This window comes from Plectropomus leopardus, chromosome 20 (genome assembly GCF_026936395.1).
Source record: "Plectropomus leopardus strain MGB_pleo_1.0 chromosome 20, ASM2693639v1, whole genome shotgun sequence".
In the NCBI taxonomy this organism is placed as follows: Eukaryota; Metazoa; Chordata; class Actinopteri; order Perciformes; family Serranidae; genus Plectropomus; species Plectropomus leopardus.
Window position 1 is genome coordinate 20,468,527 of NC_142195.1, and position 23,712 is coordinate 20,492,238.

Genomic DNA, 23,712 nt, shown 5'->3' on the forward strand with positions numbered 1-23,712 from the left:
GTTGTCACATTTAATATGTGAGTGGATAAAAACGTGAATAGGGTGAAACACACATACAAAAAAAGGTGCTCCTAAATACTGTGGGCAGCCAGTATCTGTCAGTTTAATGTCACAGGTACTGAATTTTATGGACTTTCAAGGGTACTGCGGACCTGAGTGCCCATAAATTTCTTACACTCTTGGATGGGTCACTGTTATTAAGATAGCAGATGAACAAGGAGTCTGTTCTTTTCATTTCATGTCAGGCAAATGACTCCCTAAGAATTAGATCAGCATGTTCTTTTTTGGTATCTGTTGTTCAACCTTTTCATTTTCTGCAGACACCACACAGTTTTCACTGAATGCCAAGATGTCTTCAGTTTCCTGACATGGTACATTCACAGATAGTTGTTTTCAGTCAGTTTAGTTAAGTTTTTATGACATTTGTGTAAAGGAGAGTTGGGTTTACATGAGTTAAAATGAAACGATCAGTCAGTGGTAACTAACCTTTTTAGCAATCAGGCTGACTCAAGTCTAGAGAGACAAATACTTAAGTACAATGACTAGTTGCATTGAAATGCTAAAATCATCATTATGCCTCTGCACCTGAAATAGCAGTGACTGAATTCAATGTTTTCAGGGTGTTCATCCCAATGAACTGCTTAAAATTCGGTGGTCTCTGTAACCTTGTGTCTATCTCATTCTTGTGAACGCAATATTTCAAGAATACCTTGATAGAATTTCCTCAGATTTGGCACCAACGAACTCACAATAAGCTGATTCCATTTTGGAGGTCAAAGGTCAAGGTCACTGTGACCTTACATCATTCTCATTCTTGCGAAAGTAAAATCTCAAGAGCACCTTGAGGGAATTTCCTCAAAAATGGCAAATGTTCACTTGGACTCAGCAATGAACTGAAGAATTTGTTGGTCAGAAGTCACTGTGACCAAACAAAACACTGTATGTTTTTGGCAGCAACTCAATAATTCATACCCTAATTATGACAAAATTCACACAAATGTCCAATAGGATAAAATGTAGTGATGACATTATATATCCAATGGGTCAAAGGCCAACTTCACTGTGATATCATAAATTTCCTTTGCACTTTTCTAGCCATTATACAAAGAAATAAATCAGGAGCAGAAGGGGAGACGTTTGGTTGGATACTGAATCTGTAACAGTAATCTTGACTGCCCACCTTGAAACTGTGCTGATGGTATTGATCTGTGCTGCTGGAAGTGAGGATGTGTGTGAAGCATTTTTAACAGATGTGTACGTAAACTGTAACTGCTACTTGCAACGTGGTTTGCAGAGACATACAACTGTGAGGCGGTAATTTTAGCTTAGGAAATGCTTGGAAATGAACTGATTTTAATATAGTTAGTTTAAAAGTCTGCCAATAACTGACACCCAATGGAGATAAAGCTCCCTTCTTGGTTAAACTGACCTATATTTCAGATATAGCCTAACATAGGTTTGTTTGCATATGCACGCTTCAAACAAAATAGTTTGTTGACTTTGATTATGTAATATACACACGGTGCTAAAAGAAGCCCATGAATAATTTTGTTTACATTTAGATCATGAATTTTTTCTTTAAACAACCCATGATTTATTGCCTGTAGTTAAATATTGTTAGCTACCCTCATTTTCAGCCTCTGCAAAAATGCATTTACATTTGTAACAACCACTGCTCAGCCACAACACAACTACATGATATAAGTTGCCTGACTTTTACAGTCACTGTCTGCTTGAAGATAAAGGCCCTTTTGGTTACATTGCCTTTGAAGACAGATGTTTTGGGGTCATTATGCATCAGAAATTGGATTCCTCTGTCATGATACATTAATGAAAGTTTCATTTGGTTTTGCAGGCTTTAAGTCAGTGGCAAAAAAAAGTTTCTGGAAATATTAATTCAGACTTCTTCATGCTGACAAGTCCAGACAGGACTGAATCCAATCCACAACTTTAAAACATTCATATTCTTTTATGTGACTGCTGTCAGTCGCTCTTTCTTCGTTGTTTCTTTGAGTCTCCAACATCACAAAATCAGCCAGTCTTGCTCCTTGCAGCCACAAAAAAAAAAAGAAATAGATTGGAGTCGCATTCACAAGTTGATGATGAAAAAAGTGAGGGATGGAGGAAAACACAAGAGTTTTGTTACCTGTCCTGGGGCTCAAAATAACCTCTTTTATGAACACAAACACACACCAAAGACCAAAACCACATGTGTACACACATACTGTATGCACACACTACCGCTCATAAACACACGCACATTTTTGCAGCAGCCTGCATCACCCAAGGCACCTGGCAATGAGTTTCATTCTGTGTGTCCAGCAGCAGTTTTTCCATTAGAGGTGATGTAATGTCCACACTATAATGGACCTGAAGAAAGGCTGCATTAAGACACAGTGGTTTATGTACACAGGCTAGACAGGGCCAAAATGTCCCTCTGCCCTATAATGGGATGCCTAACTTGACATTTTCTTCTCTTTCTTGTCTGTGTGTGTTTTTTTCTGAATATCTATTTTTGTGTCTTTGTGTGTAGATTTTTATAGGAGAGGTGTCTATGTACGTGATGAAATCGACGAGAGAAGCTCTCTTGGCCCAGGAGAAAACCATTGTGACAGGAGACTGCTGTTACCTCAACCCCCTTATCCGGCGCATCATACGCTTCATAGGTAAGACAGTTTTCATGCCAGGTAGTCCAAACTGCCCTATGCTCCTTCACGCGGATGGTACTAGGCAGTTGCTGACAACTCTTACTGCATCACGCTCACACACACGCACACACACACACACACACACTCATACACACACATCAAAAATATGAGGGCATGTCCTTTCACGTGTACATATGAGGATTTCAATTTGATTACAGCACTTTTTTACATGGCAACATGGCTGAATTGAGTGTCCCTATCTGGCACAGACCCAAAGTGTCAGGGGGCCCCTCTGGCTTTCACCTGCAGAATGTCACACAAATAAACACATACTGTCCAAGGAGAGACTCCAAATAACCATAAAGAGACACAAAAAAACCCACAAAGAGACACAAAATTACTGCAAAGAAGCAAAGCAATAGAGAATAGGATATAAAATTGACCAAAAGAGACACAAAACAACCACAGAGGTTCAAAACAACCACAATGACCAAAAAAGACATAAAGAAACACAAAACAACTACAAAAGACAAGACAAAGAGCTGCTAAACAACAAAAAAAGAGGCAAAGTCTGTGTCACAAAGTCTGTGTCTTGCGTCTATGTAAGAGAGGTAGTGGGGCCTTTTGCATAGCTCTACCCAGGGGCCCATTGTCATGTTATCCGCCCATGCATGGCAAGTTTGTGTTTTTTGGGAAACAATGACTCAGGGCAAACAATAACAATCATTGAATGAAGTTGGGCTGTTGGTAAAACTGCTTTAAACAGTAGTCTCGAGGATAATTTTGCTGTTTTGGATCATTTCACTCAGTTCAATACGAACATCTGCACTCAATGTGTGGTTTGTACATTTTGTTTTCTTGTAGCAAAGTGATCACATTATTGTTCGAATGCATTTCTGTATGCACGTCAGTGATCATATTACAGTGACATTAAGGCACCAAAGCTATATAAGCACCTTTTAAAAGGTGAATAGCTCAGTAAACAATGCATTTGAAACATTTGGATGTTTCTGTGGTTTTCATGGTCTTTGAGTTAGCAGAAAGCAACATGCTGTATATCACAGCTAAGTTGACAGCTGATTGTGGGTGCTGTCAGTTACCTGTGAGGGGAGCTCCAATGCAAAAAGCTACCATTTCAAACAGTAACCCTGATGATTCAGTGCGTGGGGATTTTGGTATTTAAGACAGGTTTGTTTATGTTCCAAACACCTCTAGTATCATTTATAAAGGACTTGCCAAAGCACTCATTTATCCTACGAAGGAGTAAAGGGGATGACCTTCAACAGGGAGTGCAAGCAACATACCAACGGATAGGGTCACCTAGCAACCAGTCTGTGAATAACATGATATATGACAGGATCAGTCATTTTTCTGTTGTGTCTGAGACAGGTTGTTGCACAGTGAAGGATGAAATTAAAGAATTTAGAAGATGAGGATGACAAGGTCGGTCAGGGTTACATGGTAGCAGCTTCCCTGACACAAACATGTAAACCTGAAGTTGTCAATAAATACTAAAAATTTTTTCATCAGCATATTTTTATCCTCCATGTCTGTTATTTGAGAATAAAGTACAATACACATGCCTGTAGCTCACACCTGACCTGCCATGCAGACACTAGTAAAATTACGGCAGCTATGGAGCTAATAGGATACATTTGCTGCTTTGAGGTGTTGATATTTGCGATGCTGGGAAGTAGGACAGTGGTGCAGCCTTAAGTGATGATGCGTGTCAAGATAATGCTAGTGTGTGTGCCCTTCAGTGCATTCAGCAAGCAATAGACTTTGCTTAAAGGGACAGTTCACCCATAAATCAAAAAATATTTTTCCTCCTACCTGTGGTGCTATTTATCAGTCTGGTTCCAATATAATGGAGCTAGATAGTACTCGGCTTGTGGCACTCAAAGTGCCAAAAAAATACATTTGAAAAACTTGGCAATGTCTCTTTCCAGAAATCACGACCCAGTTATTCAAGATAATCCACAGACCTTGTTGTGAGCAGTCTTACTTAGAAACTATTTTTTATCTACCAAACTACACCCACCAACCATATGACCACGCAGAAGAAAGTGTGCATCTTCTCATGGATAGGAGTCTTGTGCTCGTGACAGCGCCAGATATAAACATGAATGTCATCCTCCTCGGTTGAGCTGTAATGTCAGCGAGCTCAGTGGTGCTAGGTGAGCTAATTGCAAACTTCCTTCTGTGCATTGATATGGTTGGGGGATGTGATTAGGTCAAAAGAAAATAGTTCCTATTTATCTAAGGTATCAAGGTCATGACTTTTATAAACAGACATTGCTGTTGAAATTTTTTGGTGCTTTGTGCACCACAAGCCGAGCGCCATCTAGTTCCATTATATTAGAGAGAAGGCAGACATCTCTACAGCTCATATCTCCAACACCCGACAACTCACACTAAAACAATCTAAACTGAAAAATAGCTCTATAGGCAAAAAAACCCCCACAAAAACATGTATTTTTGATTTTGGGTTGAACTGTCACAACTGTCCAAAAATCCAAGGGCTGCAGTTAGCAACTGGCTTTTTGCGTGGTCGCCAACACTTGCAAACACCTCAGCCTTGTTTAAGTGTGAATAAATTTATATTATAGGGCTATTAGATATAGGAAAAAACTATACTAACTGCATGCATGTGCATATAAAGAAAAGATGATCTGACTTTTCTGCATTGCTTTTGAGTTTACTCTTTGATATCTATCCATCCATCGTCTGTAACTGTTTATCCTTAGAGGATTGTGGCTGGCTGGAGCTGATCCAAGCTGACATTTGGCGAGAGGCGGGGTAGACCCTGGACAGGTCGCCAGTCAATCACAGGGCTGACAACCACATAGACAATCATTTATGCTTACATTCACACCTACAGGAAATTTAGAGTCCAGTTAACCTAACCTACTGTCTCTGGACTGTGGGAGGAAGCGTGGCTTAATTACAACAGGTCATGTCATGTTATGCATCTGGTTTCGTTGTATTTGGATCCTAAATGGCTGACAACACCATCTGCTTTGATTTAAACTTAATCTTAGGTAGGTAAACTTGCTGGTCCAAGCTTTTCAGTTTAAATACAGCAAACTGGCCTGACTGGACGGATTTCAGTAATTCTGCAGTGAATGGAGCCAATTGGGATCAAGTCCAGCTGTGATGCATTCGCTGCAGCTTCTCTAAAACTGCATTAGCCACTGAAACAAAATTGAATTTAAACATCTTTATCAAAGACATTGGATCACACATAGGCAATATATAAAAATATTTCTTACAATAGGGCTGCTTTACACCACAATTACAGGTAAGGTTTGTAACCTCACATTCCATACCTGTGTCACTCATCTAAAAGACCTCACAAGACATCCAGCGACGCCCTTTGAATATAAATTTTTACAGCCACTTTTCCACAAAGCTTGACTGGGCAAACTGACAGACTCTTCGCTATCTGTTCCAGTAAATGAGGTCGTCTGCTGGACTTTCCTGGCGTAATCAGAACTGTATTGTTCATTTTTTAAATAATATCCCTCCAATTTATAAAACACTCATCAGGAATTCATTAGGCAGTTCACATGATTTATGTTTCCGTCTGCTCCCGAACAATCTCTCAAATTTGTAGGGTCACTGAGGCTGAGTTTCCCGCTCTCTTGCTCACTCCCATCTCCTTTCCTCTCACCCTAATTCCCCATCTCTATTTCCCCTCAATGATGCCCTTCACACAATAGTGTCCCTGTACCCCTCACTGGCACCCGAACATTCCCACCCCCACCCCAGCCCTCTGCAGCCCCCCCTCCCCCCTGGATGAGAATACAAAGCAGAGTAATTTCATGGCTAAGCAGGCCAGATAATCAGCAGTCATATTTCACAGCAAAAGGAATGCAGACGCAGACATTGGTCAGGGTTGGTGGGCTGAAAGTGTCAGTGCAATCATTCATATTAAATGCTATTTTTTCCCCGTGTGTTTATGTTTCTTTCTCTGCCTGTTGTCCACTCCTTTTTCCCTCCATATTAACTTTACTCCATTCCAACATTTTTGCAGCATTACATTATAAAATTAATACAATTTGCATTTTACATTAGATTTTTTTCAGGGGATAAATGTAATTTTGTCAACATTAGATATTCTGGGATTTAGTTCTGCCTAATGACAGTTGGGAGCTTATGTACCAGCGCTGGGAGCCAAATAGTCACAGGCCAATTTAACCCCGGATATAAGGTGATTACCCCGTGATGTTAGGCGGAAATGTGTGTGAAGCATCTATGGCTTTGTGTTTATGTCTTAATGCTTCTTTGCTGTGGGATTTTATGAGCTATAAATTCTCATCTTTGTGTCTGTGTGCCCCAGGTGTGTTTGCATTCGGTCTGTTTGCCACAGACATCTTCGTCAATGCGGGCCAGGTGGTGACAGGAGGTCTTTCGCCCTACTTCCTGTCTGTCTGCAAGCCCAACTATACTGGCACAGAGTGCCGTTTCAATCACCAGTTTATCATCAACGGCAACATCTGCACCGGGAACCCGGTTGTAGTGGAGAACGCTCGCCGGTCGTTCCCATCCAAGGACGCTTCACTGAGTGTTTACTCTGCAGTTTACCTGACGGTGAGGAGAACATATACGAGTACAAGACACTATAGTGGAGTTAAATGTGAGCATTTTACAGGCAGAAAGCTAAAAACAATGGACCAAAACATAACATTGCATACTGTATGTAGTTTGATTACTGTCTGTTTTGCTTATTTTGCTTATTATACATTTAAGACCTCAGAAAAAATGCACATGTATTCTCACATTTGCTTGTGTATTGCTCTGACTCATATACAGTAAATCTATAATACATCTCATTACAGCGACAGGTTTAGAGGGACAGTTCACCCTAAAATCTAAAATAAATGTTTTTCTTCTTATCTGTGGTGCAATTTAATCAATCTAGACTGTTTTGGTGTGAGTTGCTGAGATATCAGCCATAGAGATGTCTACCTCCTATAGTATATAATGGAACTAGATGGCACTTTGGCTTTTGGTGCTCAAAGCGCCAAAAATATATATTTGCAAAACCCAGAAATGATGACCTGGTTGCTCAAGATAATCTACAAACCTTGCTGTGAACAGTTTTAATGTAGTAACCATTTTCACTCTACCAAACTACACTCCCCAACTGTAACACTGTGCAGGAGAAAGTTTGTATCTATTCATCGACACAAAGCACGTGCTCTTGATGTGCTCTTGACAGCAGGAGATGTAAACATTGATTAGCTGTTAGGTTAGCTCGCTCAGCGGTGCTATGTTAGCTATCAGTTAATTCACGCTTCCTTCTGCATGGTGATACAGTTGGTGGGTGTAGCTTGGTAGAAAGAAAGTAGTTCCTACATGAAACTGCTCACAACAGGGTCTGTGGATTATCATGATTGTCGAATTTTTGAAAAGAGACATTGCTGTTAGGTCTTTTACATGTTTTTTTTTTTTTTGGAGCACCACAAGCAGGTCGTCATCTACTTCCATTATATTGACGAGAAGGCAGACATCTTTACGGACAATGTCTTTAACACTCGGCAACTAACACCAAAACAACATTAACTGTCATATGGCTCTACAGCTTAGAGGAAAAATCTGCTTTTTGGTTTTGGGGTGGACTGTCCCCTTAAATAAAGGCATGTTGATCCTATAGCACTGTGACAGCAGACCATGCGATGAGTTAGCATCAGTCACACAGGAATGAGCACATTCGTAAGGCTCAACTTTTCTGTTGAATTCTGTAACCAGTAGAGACTCATCAGTTTAAATGTGGACAATTAAAAACTGTTTTAATGCTGAACTAAAATATACAATTAGAAATTTTGTATTCTATATTCTAGTTTGTTTCCACGTACTTGTATTTAGTAAATACAGTTAAAAGTTTAGGCAACTTTGTACAGTATAGTAAATGTATACTGCTGTATACAAACATTTTCCTAAGCTTAAGTGCTTATTTATTTTAATTTGATATCGCTTAATAAAGTGAAAACAAAACATATATTGAAATTCTCCACCAAATTTGCAGATTTCCTTCAACACTATCTGAGCACAGTTAATTAAAAATCAATGTCAAGTGTACTTGTGGCTCGAGAGTTACTCATTTGGGGCTGAATGTAATTAGTTTAAATCTTGGTGTAAACACATTTCTGGAATAGTAAAAAAAAAAAAAACACCCAAACAATCAGAGATGAATAGAACTTTTTAGTGCGGACTGATTAAAGCTCTGCACAGGATTTGCAATTTAAAAAGGCTGCGAATAAGAGGGAATGTTTGCTGTACCACATCCATCTTTGATGGAGGAATGGGCAAGGGGGGACTTCATATTTCTTGCAAGTGTGTCAAGGAATGTGTAATACAAGCGTAGGGTGGGTTCAGGCAATTTTTAGAAAATTGGCTGGAGGAACACATGAAGAATGGCTTTTTGAAGGGCTATTTGAAGAGCTACTGTGTGATATCAGAGTGACGGAGGGGCTCAGCTGCTGAAAAGTGAAAGGAAGGAGAGCAGAGGTGCAGATTTTATCGGCAGGAGCGAGAGGAATACAAAGACAGGTTGTTGATAAAAAGAGGGTTTGATACGCGCAGCTCTGGCGTGGGAGGAGGTAAGAGGTCAAGAAGTTAGAACATATGTAGGAAGACTGATGTTTTTAAAGGCTGACAGTTTTCTCAAAACCTTCACTCACAGTTTGAGGTTCCCCTATTAGGTTAATCTTGTAATCTTTTATTCCCTGTGAAAAAAAAAACCCAAAAAAACTTTGTTTTGGAAAGGTATTTCACTCACATGATGTAAGTTTTAGACATCTTCCTTTAACCGTTACGCTGTTCAGTGGAGGCTTTGCGCTTTCATGAAATGGTAATATACTCGATTCTATTTTGCGGTAACACCTCTACTTGCTGTGCATGAGATGCTTTTGTTCTTGTTTGCCTAAAAAGAGGTTAAACCTTGATAAAGCGTTGGGACACAGTTAAGAATGAAGGTTGCAATATTGTAACCCTAGTTCTGTTTGCACAGGCTCTGCCCTCTACTGGACTTTTTGGGTAATACACTCCTTCAGCCATAAGCACACACTCACCCAATGAAATTTGCATAAACATAGCTGGCCAATCAGGGCATGCCTACCCAAAGATGTGAGGAGACCACATTATATAGGACATATGTTCAGGATGCAGTGCAGGAGCAAGAGGCAACCTAGGCAGAAGGCTTCACTTTTGTTAATAGAACCAGAACAATATCGTAACCACCCAAGCCGAGTAGCCCAGTTACTTCTTTATAACCTAGGCTGCCAAAGGGGAGAAGTAGGGCGCACTAGCAAACCAAGATAGTACGCAACCGAACTGGGTGGAACCATGGCCTAACCTTGCAAAGAAAATAACAGCAGAAATAGACAGATTTTATAAGTCATCAAGAGGCATGGAAACATGTAGGTGTATCATGCTCAGAGGGGAGTCAGGTGCAACACAGCTGACATACACTCAACCCTTTGTACCAGTCCTGTGTCAACCACAAACCCTGAAAAAGGAGCCCAACATGTCCACGAGATGGAACAGTATCAGTGGGCAATCGCCATCACTGAAAAGAAAAAGGATTTTGATGCAATCACACCACTCATATATGCTGTGGTGGTCGCACGAGTTCGGACAGGCAAGTCCAGTTTGGCTGGCTACGTTTATGCAAAATTCAGTAGGCGATCGTGTGCTCGTGATTGGAGGAGAGTGTTACTCAAAGAGTCTGCAGCCTGTGTGAGACATTTTTTATTTATTTATTTTTTATTTATTTATTTTCAGAGTCTGATTCTTCGTCTTCCTTCTGTCCTCCATTTCTAGATGTACATCACCAGCACCATCAAGACCAAGTCCAGCCGCCTGGCCAAGCCTGTGCTCTGTCTGGGCACGCTCTGTTCGGCCTTCCTCACTGGCCTCAACCGAGTCTCAGAATACCGAAACCACTGTTCAGATGTAGTGGCCGGATTTATACTGGGATCGGCCGTTGCTCTTTTTCTGGTGAGGATGATGGAAGAGTGAAAAGTTTGGGAAAGTGTGGGGGTGGGGATTAGAGGAGAAGAGAGAAGATGATTATTCAGAGGTGGATTCTGGTCATGACTTATTTTCAAATTATAATAATAATTTCCAGCTTCATTTTGGAAGCAACCCAAACCAGTAATTAGATGATTAATTCAGGCTGCAGCCCTTACCAAAGCCTGTATCATGGTTTTGGTGCCATATTTAAAGTCAGTCTGAATGCAGATTTTTGTCCTATAAAATCTTATACACAACAGATTTTTAAATATTAATTTACATTATTTTTTTGACATTGTTTGTAGAGGCTGTATAGCATATGCAAAAGTTAGTTGTGTATCAGTTTAGCCTTGTGTAATTTGGTAAAGAAGCTAAAAGGAGTGGTTCATGAAGAGGTGATAGAGGGAGAGGATGTGAAACAGGATGAAGTGTGGTTTATTCTGAGCCTGAAGGAGGTTCAGATACAGGTGAGTTAGGATAGAGGGAAAAGGGTGAGGATGCGCTGGTTGATTGGGGGAATAGGAGAAGATAAGAAAGGAGAGAAAATACTGAGGTGGCTCCTGGATTTCTACTGAGATCAGCAGTCATCTGGTTTTGAAAGAGCTCAGTGAGGAAGGGTAGTGAAAGGCAGAAGAACCAAGAGTGAAAATTTAGGGAAACACTAGGGTTGTTTCTAATTCAAATATAATTAAGGGAACCAGTTAAGGGAATTCGTAATATGATGCATTCTGGTTCTGTACACCATAGGAGGGAAAGGGATCTTTTTTATGTGTCTCATTGAGACAAATGTCATAACAAGGTATAAATTGTTCTTACTGGATTTGAAGAAAATTAATTTCCCTGTCCCACAGCCTTTAATGTAAAATCAATTTGTCAAATAGCCTGGCTTCCACTGAAAATTGAAATCACTTTGTCAACATCTGGCTTTACGCTGGGTGTTTAAATGTAGGGTGGTGATTACAGCTGAAACCCTCATCTGTTTTTGTGGGTGAAGCACATTCAGGAGAAAGGAAAAGTTAAAAACAAGCCCCCACAAATAGAAAAAGATTAATTTAAAAGTCTCAGAGGGCTTCATTACATGTTAATTGCCGCTGGTTCCCGAGCCTCAAAGCAGAAAGGAGCGTAAGAGGAAAGGAAGGGGGAGGAGACATGGTGGAAACAGTGTTGTAGTCAAGACCACCTACACCGAGACAAAGTCATGACCAACATCAAAAAGTATCAAGCCGAGACAAGACCAAGACCAAGGCCAGTCCCAGATTTCATTACACACTTATGATTAAACGTGGAATATGCAAACCGTAGGCACAAAAACCTAAAGAAAACAAATGAAGATCTCTCGTCATTCACCTCTTGTATTGCCATACTGTATGAGTAGCTAATATTCGTCACATTTCTGTAGGTGAAGAGATCTCTAAAGAGTTCTGGAGCAGAAACAGATTATTAACTTTAACTAGCTTGCTTTGTGGCATCACACACAGTTAGCTTACTGATATAGGTCACTGAAGTGTCGATTAGTGTTAGACATGGTTCCAGCTGTCTTAGTGAGCATTGCATTGCAGAATTTACGTACTGCTGTGGGCTTTCTTTTGGGTGCTGTTTTTAGGGCTGTACCCAACTCAGAAATATGCGCGCCGAATCAGATTTGGCTTTTCAATGTGAATATTCGACAATTCGATTTGTTTCCCAGAAATCCGGGGGACCAAAACATTTCCAGAGGTACACTGCATTCTCAGTGGACTGAGGATTTCCAACTGATGATTCCAGTCTTTGACCTTCAAGGGGCAGTCCTGGCTATTTCAAAGATGAACCCTTTGTGGTTTAGGTAGCTAAATTTTATTGCTGAAAATGTGGCTGACATCTCCTCCCAGACAGCTCCTGTTTCCAGCGTTCACTTTTTAGGATTGTGAATGAAGCTGGGTTGAAAGGGGTGACAGCTGTTAACATTAGCAAAAAGTTCCATAGGACCATAGAAGGTGTTCAGATGATATTAAATTTTACTGAATGGATGGCTACAGAGTTTCCGGTTTCATGAATAGTAGCAGTCATAGTTGCTCTTGTTGTTACTGTTGTGTTGTGGGCCTATAAAGAAGCTAAAATGAAGCAGCTTGTCCTTGGAGCAGAGGGAGGGGAGCCATAGTGCCCCACATTAATGAATGATATTAGCTTTTAATGATTGATCTTTAAAAGTTGACGTACACTTAGTGGATGATCTCCAGAGAAAGACGAACAGAAGAAAGTCAATCATCACATCGACAGTTTTTAACCTGCTCATTTCCAGCTTATTATCAGCAAATTGAGTAGGGCTGCCTCACTCTGACACATTCACCTAATGGTCCTGATGACGCTTATCAAGGTCTTGTCATCTGAAAACTGAAGCGATATGATGGACTGCTATCTGGAGGGAAATTAATTGGTACAGAGAGAGTAGAAAGCAGGTATAGCTCAAATCCCTGCGCTATCAGTGCTGACAGCGAGGAGATCTGAATGGACTCGTCAAACAGCTACTGCCTTTAGTGTTACAAGAGGTTTGTCCTCTGCCAGCAGATTGAGGGATCAGTGTTAAGCACTTGGTCGTGGTGCTGCAGGATGATGTTGGAGACAGAGGTGTCCACTTGATCCAAGACAAAGTAGAGCCACATGCTGACTGCCTGCCAGGTCGGATAGAAGCAAAGCCCTTCGAAATTTAGAATGGCTTACAATCTAAACCTTTAATTCAAGGCTTTCAACGTGTGTAAAATTTCCATGTCTGACACATATTCTATGTTACAACACAACATACAGTCCATGCAGATCTGAAATCTAAAAGAATAGTGTACATGGACTCAGACATGATTTTTTTGGGATCAGATTGGATCCTGTGACAAGAGAATATGCAACTTCTTTTTGAAAGCTCACATCAGATTTTTCAGCTCTTCCATGGCAACAAGCAAATTTCACTTTGCTCACCTGAGACAATGGATGGCAGCTTGGCCGAGCCTGTCTTAACACGGATGACAAGACGCAAAAATGGAAAGAAAGAAGTCCTCCACGGTCTTTTGGGAGGCGCTTCAGTTGAGTGAAGGCAAGAAAGCGGAAACCATACTGATTTGTATTTGAAACAAGCAGGATGGATGTAGCTTAAAAGATAGGTTTCTTCCAAAGGTAGAGAAGAAAATAAAACAATAGAAGGGAGTGTCAGTGTAGAGTTGGGAGCAAAGTAATACACTTACCCATGACTCAGCTTGATCAGCTTTTGGTTATGATTCAATGTGACAGACATTTTTGTAAAGAATTCATATGTTTTAATGAAACGGTGATGCTGGAGTGTTGTTTTCAGATTCTTTCCCAGCAGCTGTGATTCATTTACTTGGTCTAGGATCATTAGAGAAGCACAGCCCATGAACTGCCACAAACAAGGAAACCTTGAGCATCCTCCAGCACTGAATCGCCCCGCTTCATTTTCTCCTTTGCCACTGCCGGAGGGCATGGTTGGCCTGCAGAGGGGGGTTTTCCCTCGGGCTGCCTTCTTTGATTAACCACTCCATGGAGGAGTACAGAAATACGGCAGCCTTGGTGGTATCTCCACTGTTAAACGAACCGGACAAAAAACAAAATTTACAAGTAACTGTAATTTATAAGAATTTTAACAGACATATAAATGAAGAAATAAGGCGACAGTTCACTGCTGGGCGTGGTGCCATGACACAAAGATGAACACCCCAGAGCATCTCTGTCAACTGCATTAAATGATGGCTGCATTTTGTGGACTCATACAATGTTTGATTTTACACCCATATAAACTTTATATCAGGGCGATAACTGTTCCAAAGTTAAAAATATGGTCACATCTCAACTCATGGGTGCTCTTAATTCCTTCTAATTGGAGCCTAATATCGCAGTGACACCAGGGTTGGCAGACACTCTGATTTAAGGGCACAAGCAATCTCATTTTAATATGGACATTAAGCCATCTCTTTTAACAATGGTATAATGCTCATGCTGCATTCAGTGTATCTGCAGATAGCTGTTGCATTTGTTGAGTAGCACCACTTTATCTACTAATAGGAAGTTTAAATTTGTTTTGAGGAACCAGATGCATAAACACACTCTTGAGTTTTCTTTTAGAGACTGGTGAGATGTAGATATTATGCAGTGTGGTGTGAGTGTTAATATTACTTGGTGTATAACGGTTTTACAAAGGCATGAGTATTAGCCATGCAAACGTTATGGTTCTAGAGATGGAAGTGTTAGTTTGTTGGTCCACCACCTGTTTCTAGTGTGAAATATTTTAGCAACTGTTTGATGGATTTGCAAGAGTTTTTCTACAGATATTCATGGTTTCCAGACTTTGGTGATCCCCTGACTTTTCCTCTGGTGCCACCAACAAAATGACTTCCAAATGAAATGTCTCAACCACTGTTTGGTACACACATTAGAAGAGTGAAAAGGGTAAACATTATAGCTAAACTAGCATTATCATTGTTAGCATGTTGACATTTAGATCAAAGCACAGCTATGATTATGCACATCCTCACAGAGCTGCTGGCATGGCTGTAGACTCTAAGGCCCTGTATACACCTAATATTAACATGTGTCTTTGGTGATCAGATCTTAAGTGGACAACTCTAACTACATGTGTGAATGCACTCAATGCGCCTTAAGATTTGATCACTCAGACCACATTCACAGGTGGTCTAGGCCGCATGTGGCCACATTCTATCAGCAGTGTGTATTTTAATCGGTCCTGGGCCACAGTAAAGGACAGCCTACTCAGCAGATGTCCTCTGTGTATGTATGTGTGTGTATTAGTCACTGAGAGAGGTGATCAACCACAGCTTGTAAAATGATGGAATGATGTCTTTGCAATTGAAGTAATTCTTTGCATTGTTGGAGGGGGCAATAATGGGGTATACAGGAGCCATCTATTGCTTCCCTGCATCCACAGTCTCCCACAGCCTATCCTCTTGAGGCAAACCAATAAATTGGCACTGAAGTAAGCATATAGCACAACAATGTCCTGCCTGTCAAAAACAACAACCTATTTGGACTTTCAGACTAAAGTGATGTATGTGTTTATTTGCATATAGAGCAGGGAAGTGAGATCCAATCACAACTGGGCTGCCATGACGATTGTGGAGATGCATTACAATGCCAGGTGTGAACAGGCAGACTTGAAGCTGTCCACTTGTAATTGGATCACCCAGTACATATGCATATAGATGCAAACAGGGCCTCGGTGTTGTTGGAACATTACAAAGAATTGTAAAATATATACAAATAAAATATTTAGGCTGAGTTTAAATTTGTCATTGATTAACCCCTTGAAACCTGGAACAAAATCAGGTTTCTTGTGCTGTGACAAGATGCTTTTTATAAGTTATTTAACCCTTAAAACCTGAGCAAATTGGTTTGATTTTTTTGTTTTTATGTTCCATAAATTGCTAAAAAGTTAAAGGTGACAATAAAATGTCCAGAAAACTATATGTATAATTCGTATAACCATATATTTAAAACTAAATTAAATTTATTTAATTAAAAAAAAAGTTGTTTCTTCTTATTATTTGCTTATTTTCAGGTAATTTTCTTGTTACTGTTTTTTTTATTTTTTATTTTATTAATTTCCTGCTAATTTTTGGGCCATGGCTCATTAGGTTGCAAATTTCTTTCTAACCATGTATTTGAAAGAAGTAACCAATCTGCTCAGGTTTTAAGGGTTAATCAAACTTAATCTCTGATAACCTCATGCAAAATCCTAACATGGATTCAGGCTGGTTGTGTTAAAGTCATAATACTGGTCAACACTCCCAAGATGCAGCTAAAACTAACTTTCCCCTTCTGAAAATGAACCCTTGATGTTTCAGGTCCATGTCAGCCTGCCTTGCTGTTAATGTTGAGCTCTCCTCATACCTTACAGGGTATATGTGTTGTAAACAACTTCAAAGGCGTCCACAGTGCAGCAGCTAAACAGAAAACTGAAGACTACCGTGGTCTGCCTCTGATGACTTTCCCCCGTGTAGAGAGCCCTCTGGAGACCCTCAGCGCACAGGTACCTGAAAACACTTAACCTGGATTCCAAAAAAACGTAATCTCTTTGATTCACATTATCTTTCCCAATTAATTGGCGGAGCTCCCTCAGGACTGTGAGCTTAAAACAAAAATACCCCTCTAAAGAATTTAGTCCACTGTCATTTGGTTTGCACTCTAATTTGCCGTTCCTGTCATTTTTGTAATTTCACTTTCATGTGTTGTTTTAATTTGTAATCTCCCACATTTCCCAGAATTCCCATAAATAAAGGCTGTTAGATTAATAAACTAAGGGCAGAGTTTACAGTCACATATTAAGTTAACCATGTGCTCTTTCTTTCCATTTCTTACTTTCTTTCTTTCCTTCCTTCTTTCTTTCTTTCTACACAAAGCAGTGACACATGTTCAGAAGGCCATATAGGCATGATATTTTGCACGACACCCCTTGTCCTTACAAAACACTCACACAGACCCCTCACACAGGGCACTCCTGATACTGTCTGACAATGATTTCCTCTACCTCTTCATTTCCACTCTTTTCCCTCTCCTTTATCCTTTTACTTTCTTCCTTATTTTTCAATCCTCACACCTTTCTCAATCTCTCCCTCCTCCCACATCCATTTTCAGAACCACTCAGCATCGATGACGGAGGTCACATGACTAAGGGGGCAGCACCGGGTCACGTTTGCGTCTCCACAGCACTTCCAGACACAATGACGAGGACGCATGTCACGTGGTTCCGAATGCTTAACAAAAAACACAACTAATATATCTGTTTAATTCACCTGGGGGACAAAATACACCATGTTTCTAATGGTTCTCTTTAGTTGGGCTATGCTCAGTTCAACCTGCCAAGGCACACCTATCGCACCACTGGCAAAAATATCACAAGGCAACTTAAGCACAGATTGTTTCTCCAGATAGTTGAAACCATTTAAAACATGGGACGTTTTTTTTTCCCTCTGTGGTGCGCTGTTTGTAGTTAGAGGACAGTGTTTTGTACATTTTGTATGAGCGAGTGCTGTAGCCTATCCTGACGATGTTAAACCTGCGCACTTCCTGTCAGCTGACTCACTCTGTTTGACATCACATCCTGTCAGGTGACTTGCCTCGTCGATCACCACATCTATTCCCCCTCTCAGTCTAAACAATCTGCTATGGATAAAATATCGATGTTGTTGTTCTGTGATGTTTGTCATTTGTACAGAAAAAAAGACAGAATCCTTCTTTTTATTATCTCTCTGTACATTAACTGACCGTGTCAGGTCACATTTTGTAAAGATTTTTGTCAATCTGTATGATTATTATGATCCATTTGGACCTGTTTGCCTGCTGTGTAAACCTGGATATGTTTTGGTATCAGTTTAGGTGTTTTGGGGAATGAACCCTCTCCCCTTTGGAGGAAACGACAAGGAAGAGTCAGTGACATCCTCCGAGTCAGAAAATGGGGTCTTGGCAATTGTGGCGCCATGCTATCAGCCACAATGAAAATGAAATATGATAGGTTGAAATTCGCACTATAAGTGTGTTTCACCCCAATTTCCTGATTCACTGTGATGTTAATAGGATTTTTTTCTACAGAGAGGTCCAGTGGGGCTAGCCTATGCCAAATCTACCTGAAGATGTCACTGGTGTGGCAGTACAATTAAATTTAAACTGAAATCCCAATGGAAGATATCCTTATAAAACTGACAGAAAAGACAGAAATGCTCTTTGGAGTGAAACTGAGTGACTTACTTAAGGCCTGGCTAGCCCTTATAATGGAAATCAGGCTAATGACTCCTGCTTCACTTTTCCTCCTTGAGGCACCCACCCCCCTCTCCCCGACCCACCAGTGGATTGTGATGCAATGTTGTGACTCCATTTCCCATTGGAAGATATGCCCAGCATGAAGAGAGAAGTCAAGATGTTTTATAGATATTCATGATTTCAATTATACTCATCATTGTGATTATAAACGTCTTTTACTTTAAGAACAAAAAAAAAGCATTTCATTTGAAATGCTACATATATTTTTTTTTTCTTGGTTTGTCCACAAATTAAATAGTCAGTAGCAACAATGAGTTCTCTTGTGTTTTTCATTACGGGTCAAAATGCTCAAATGAATGTAAATATTGTGGCCAAAGACATGGAGGATAACTGGTTAGAAACAATAGTTCCATTTCCCTTCTATTTTAGTTTCAAACGACGATACAAAGAACTGGGACAGACAGCTGGACTCAAACTTGATAGTCTTAACAAATTACCTTCTGAAAAACATGGGAAACATGTCTGCCCTTGTGTTTCTTGGACTATGTTTTGATTTGTTCAAGTAAAATTTTCTGCCTGCCTTGAAGGCATTCCTATAGTAATTCTTGCAATGGAAGAAGTTTGCCTAGAGAAAGCTACTTCCTGTGGAAATCTATCAATTTTTTTTAACCCCAACCAACAGTGCACCCCGAGTCTCTTATTTGTCATTTCCTCTCCTCACTCCTCCCTTGAACTGGATGTTGTTCTGATGCTGAAGCCTGTCCCAAAAGTCTTATTTGTGCTCTGAGGAGCGAGGATCAAGGGTCCAGGAGGGATCTCTAAGCAATGAGTGAGGATACACAAGAGCAGCCTTCAGAAAAGTCTTTTGTTGGCCAGTGTGACCCCTTCATTGGACGTGGGCAGCACTGCATGACTTTTTTTTCTAACTTTACCCAAAAAATCCCTCTCTACCAAAAAAGCCCTCTGGGTAAGCTTCTCCCAACATTGCACTTTTTTTTTCTAATACAACTTTGCTGTGATGTAATGAAAGCTATGCATGGATGTGTGTCAGGTAAGCTGTGGAGGTGTTGAAGGAGCAAAAGCAAAAGGCAGAAATGTAGGGTGAATGTCTGCTGTGGTAGAGAGAGAGGAAGTTAACACATGGGGCAGCTTTTATAGCCAGGAGGACCAGGTGAGCCCAATCAAGCCAACGAGCCTCTTATGCCAGCCAGCTGCCTGATGAGGTTGGCCAAGTGTTTCTCCAAGACAGGGGGAGGGGCGCCACATACTAAAAGTGTAATGGCAATCACTATAAAAATGACTTCTTCATTTGCAAATTCTGTGCATCAGTGTTTCTATTAGCTGATTGTGAACGTCCACACAAGGTTACACAAAGGGGAATTCCCTTTTTAGTTGAAGTGAATGGGCATTGAAATAAGTCAGTGTGCAGTGTGACCCTACCTATAAACATTTGGTTATTTATAGGGCAACAAAGTGCCCTATAAATAACCGAATGGTATAATAGCGCTCCAGATAAATGGTCCAGCTTCTAATTGTGGTGGCCTGCCACAAATAAATAAATGTGGGAAACCCCTCACTTGTTAGGAGGTGCAGTTTGGTGCAGTCTCCTAGAAGTGCTGCAAATGAAAGTGAAAGTATTGAAATGGACCTTGAATGATTAAAATATAATGCATGCATTTTATGTCATGTTCGGGTGCTGCACAAAATGTTTCTGAGGGCAGACCACACTATGGGCAATAATGAAGTAGAGGACGCAGTGGGCAATACACAGTCTGGAGGGAGGTGCTTCCCCGGAGGCTAAGTTTAGGAGGAAAAAAAACCTTTAAATGTTCTTCTGATATGCATTCAAGCATGCGATGAGTTTATGGTAATGGAAAGTTTCTCTGAGGACTAGTACACCTTCAGGGATGTTCTTGAACAAGAAACTGACATTTATTTTGTGAAGTAACAAATGCTAATGCGTGCAATTTAAAAGGAGAAGCCTAATGCCTCATACTATTGCCTCTGAGAACAAGCAAGCAGAAAAATGTGATTAATTTTCAGCAAATCTATGTTTAGACCCCCCCTCCCAAAAAACAATCAATATCTGTATGACTCTTATTTTTTAATCCCATGTTCCAAGTGTCACATTCTGTGAGGAAGGCCTTTGCTCCTCACAACACACTCCTGCACAACCACACATGCTTCCCAGACAAGTGATTGGAATGAGCACAGATGTGCTAAAACCAGGATCTTATTTAGTTTTTCTGTTGATTCATCCTGTTACAACCGCATAGACTCCAGTGATGTTTATGTCACCGCTAAGCAAGGCACACACACACAGAGACACAAAGGAAGCTGACAGCTCAGCCAGTGCACTTGCTCTTTTGCTCTGTCAGGTATTCATTTCAGCTGTGACAGCCTGCGCTTACCCTGCAGACACACTGGCTAAATAGATAGGGACTGTTTGTGTGTGTGTGTGTGTGTCGGTGTGTGTATGTGTGTGTGGCAGTATTTGACCATGCCGTGTGTTTATAAAATGTCATCCTTGGCTGTTCTGAGTACGCCTTCCTGCCCAAATTGCTGTCCCCTAGCAATATGAGTGAAGAATAGTGCAACAACCAAATATCGTTTGAAGGCGGGCAGCAAAGCTGTGTGTGGGTTGGTTATGTATATAGCTGCAGGGTGTTTTTTAAACCATAATGGAATCTATTAAGAGGGGAGGAAATGAGTAACTGCAGGTGAATCTCAATGGCCAACTTGGGGAAAAAAATCTATATTCCAGCAAATAAATTCTCAATGCACAGTTTGATTAGTGTGTCCTGGATGTCATCCATTGTTTTGTACCTCTGGTTTTGTTGACTCATCAAAAGCTGGGAACTTTACCTATCAGTGAAAGCACATCACTAAGTCCTTGAACAAAACAAAAAAAAATAAATACTGAAATCGTCAAGAGTCTGATCTTGATTTGAGGTTCGTAGAAAACTGAGAGGAGTTGCATCATGCCTAACACTTTCAAGGGTATGTAGGTGTGATAATTAAAAACTTAACTCAGATGCAACTGTGCACAAAGCTGAAAGACTCATGGTGTCCTACATTATGTTTTTTTAATACATACTGTAAATTGTATATAGATGTGAGAGGTAGAAAAAAAGGTAGAGAAAAAAGTTTCAATTAAATTAAGTGCAAAGAAGAGAGGTAAGTTTTTAATAACAGAACACATCCAAACGCAAACAGAAAAGATGCAAGAAAACAGGTCTCATCACAGAAGGACTGTTTCAGTGTGTTCAGTTGTGAATGATCATCATATTTAAATAAGACGTCAGAGTTTGACTATAGTCGTCTATGTTTTTATTTACTATCCAACAATGGGCTTTCACCAAAAACTGAATCTGTGTTCTTTGTGTCCAGAGATTGCAAGAGCACCGGTATGATCACAAGAGGCTGAGTAAAAAGGTTCTGTTTTGGGTCCCTGACTGAAAAAGGCTCAAGACTCTTAATTTTTTTTTTTTTACCATTTTATGTGTTACTTCCTCACATCCCGTGTTTATAACCCTGGAGACATTATGACGATGAAAAACATCCAGACCATAAGTCAAACTCTGACAAGTTAAACGATGACTTGTAGGTGCAGCTTTCTTTAAGAAACTGGAAGTGCATCGGTGAAGTGCAGGACATTATACAGTGATCCCTAAAATAAGATTTTGTCCTATGATCCACCACAAGATGCCAACCAGATGTTTGTGATGAATATAGAGGTGTCTTGCTGATGCTTTGTACCTTTTTTTTTCTTTCTTTACTTACACAACTGCCCCAACAACCAAAAAGGTGCACAAGAAAAACATGACCTAATCCAAATCAAATGCATCGTCAAAGGCTAAACACATAAGGTCATTGATGGTAAAATCAACCAATCACCAGAAGATGCATTTCTTCTCTTTCCCTCTCAAAGATACAAGGTTTCAGCATGAAGCCATAAAGACTTAACTGGATGGGTTCAACCTCAGGTCATTTACACTCTCAATGAGTCTCAACATAAGACTCAGGTGAATTAGCCCATTAAGCTTAAATACCGGTCTTCATATCTAAGATCAAGCTTATCATCATGGCAAGCAAATCTGTACCCTTGAAGAGACAAGGCTTAGAGGGGAGAGATCAGACGGACAAGAGAAAGGAGTAGAGAGGAGTAGGAGGAGGAATGGAAATAAAAGGAAAAAAATGGAGGGATCAGTGAGGTGAAGAAAAAAGGGGGAGGGAGGTTAAGAAGAGGAAGGTTTGCACAGCTCTTCCGTGACAGCAACAAGCTTGTGAGAACAGACTTGGTTCAGGGTCCCTGGTTCACCTTTGTCCAATGCCTGTCGTCTAAGCGAATCTCTCGTTCCAGAAGTCAGTAAATGTTCTAGTGGAGTTACACAGCAGGATCTGATCCCTGGAGATAGTTTTCATCCGGTGTTCAAGGGGCCTCCTGAGCCTGAACGGAAGATTCAGCTTCCTGAAATCTGTGAAGGTTCCCACTCCAAAACTCAGACAAGGATCCTTACCAAAACCTACCGAAGGGTTTTGGAAACTTGTCCCATGTCTAACCAGGTTTGTCTGGGCAGAACAAAGGAGAAAATCTTCAGAACTCCGGGAGCTTGTTTGTGTGTTGGTTAGTCTGCTGGTGGGACTGGGTATACTGAGCAAACTGGTTAGACTGGTGCGTAGTGGGCTGACTGGGTGCAGTCTGATTCGCTTGCTGGTTTTCTGATTGGTACTGTTCTAGCTCTCGCTTCCTCCTCATGGCTGACTGCAACTGCTGCTTGATTACGAGGATTTGACCCTCCAGTTCTGACAGCTCCTGAACCAGAGGGTTCCGGCCCACGCCCAGCCCGGGGCCACAATCGCCCACACCCAAACCCCGGCACGATCCCGGCGTCATGCCCTGCAAGGAGCCCCCCTGTCCTGACCCCAGTCCTTGGCCCAATCCCCGCCCTGACAAGTCGGAGCGACCGTTAGAATTGGTCACTATGGGCAGGTGTTTCTCTAGTAGGGGAAGAGAATGAGGGTGAGGCAGGGGGGAGGGAGGTGGTGGTGGAGGAAGCTCCTGGGAGGATGGGCGTTCCAGGTCATTCTGCATATCTTGTGGAAGGACCCTTCGTCTGTTGGAGTGAGAAGACTCTGCAGGATTCCAAGACGCTGACTGGTTGTTCCCCTCATTGCACCTGAAGATCAGTAAGATACATAGAAAAATGTTAGGTAGCAATTCAGTTTCCCTTCTGAGAGTGCCACTGTGGGAGATTTTGTATCATTTTACCATTTCGTAAAACCAGTAGCT

The 23,712-nt window shown here is 40.8% G+C and overlaps 2 protein-coding genes across 4 annotated transcripts in view; one reads left to right on the forward strand and one right to left on the reverse strand.

Annotated features, from left to right (window-relative positions):
* The window catches only part of plppr1 (phospholipid phosphatase related 1), a 56,842-nt gene extending 38,112 nt beyond the window's left edge, over positions 1 to 18,730 (forward strand). The window contains exons 4-8 of one of the 2 annotated variants that reach the window (XM_042509927.2): positions 2,534 to 2,666; positions 6,991 to 7,241; positions 10,476 to 10,652; positions 16,561 to 16,692; positions 17,063 to 17,291. In XM_042509927.2, the coding sequence (XP_042365861.1) occupies positions 2,534 to 2,666; positions 6,991 to 7,241; positions 10,476 to 10,652; positions 16,561 to 16,692; positions 17,063 to 17,068 (699 nt within the window). In that variant the 3' untranslated portion in view covers positions 17,069 to 17,291. The other variant, XM_042509925.2, reaches the window with a different exon arrangement.
* A 2,859-nt stretch (positions 18,731 to 21,589) lies between these two features.
* grin3a (glutamate receptor, ionotropic, N-methyl-D-aspartate 3A) overlaps positions 21,590 to 23,712 on the reverse strand; it is a 69,620-nt gene continuing 67,497 nt past the window's right edge. For both annotated transcript variants that reach the window (XM_088070895.1, XM_042509602.2), the window contains one exon: positions 21,590 to 23,599. In XM_088070895.1, coding sequence (XP_087927021.1) covers positions 23,017 to 23,599 — 583 coding nt within the window. In that variant the 3' untranslated portion in view covers positions 21,590 to 23,016. The remainder of the gene's footprint in view (positions 23,600 to 23,712) is intronic.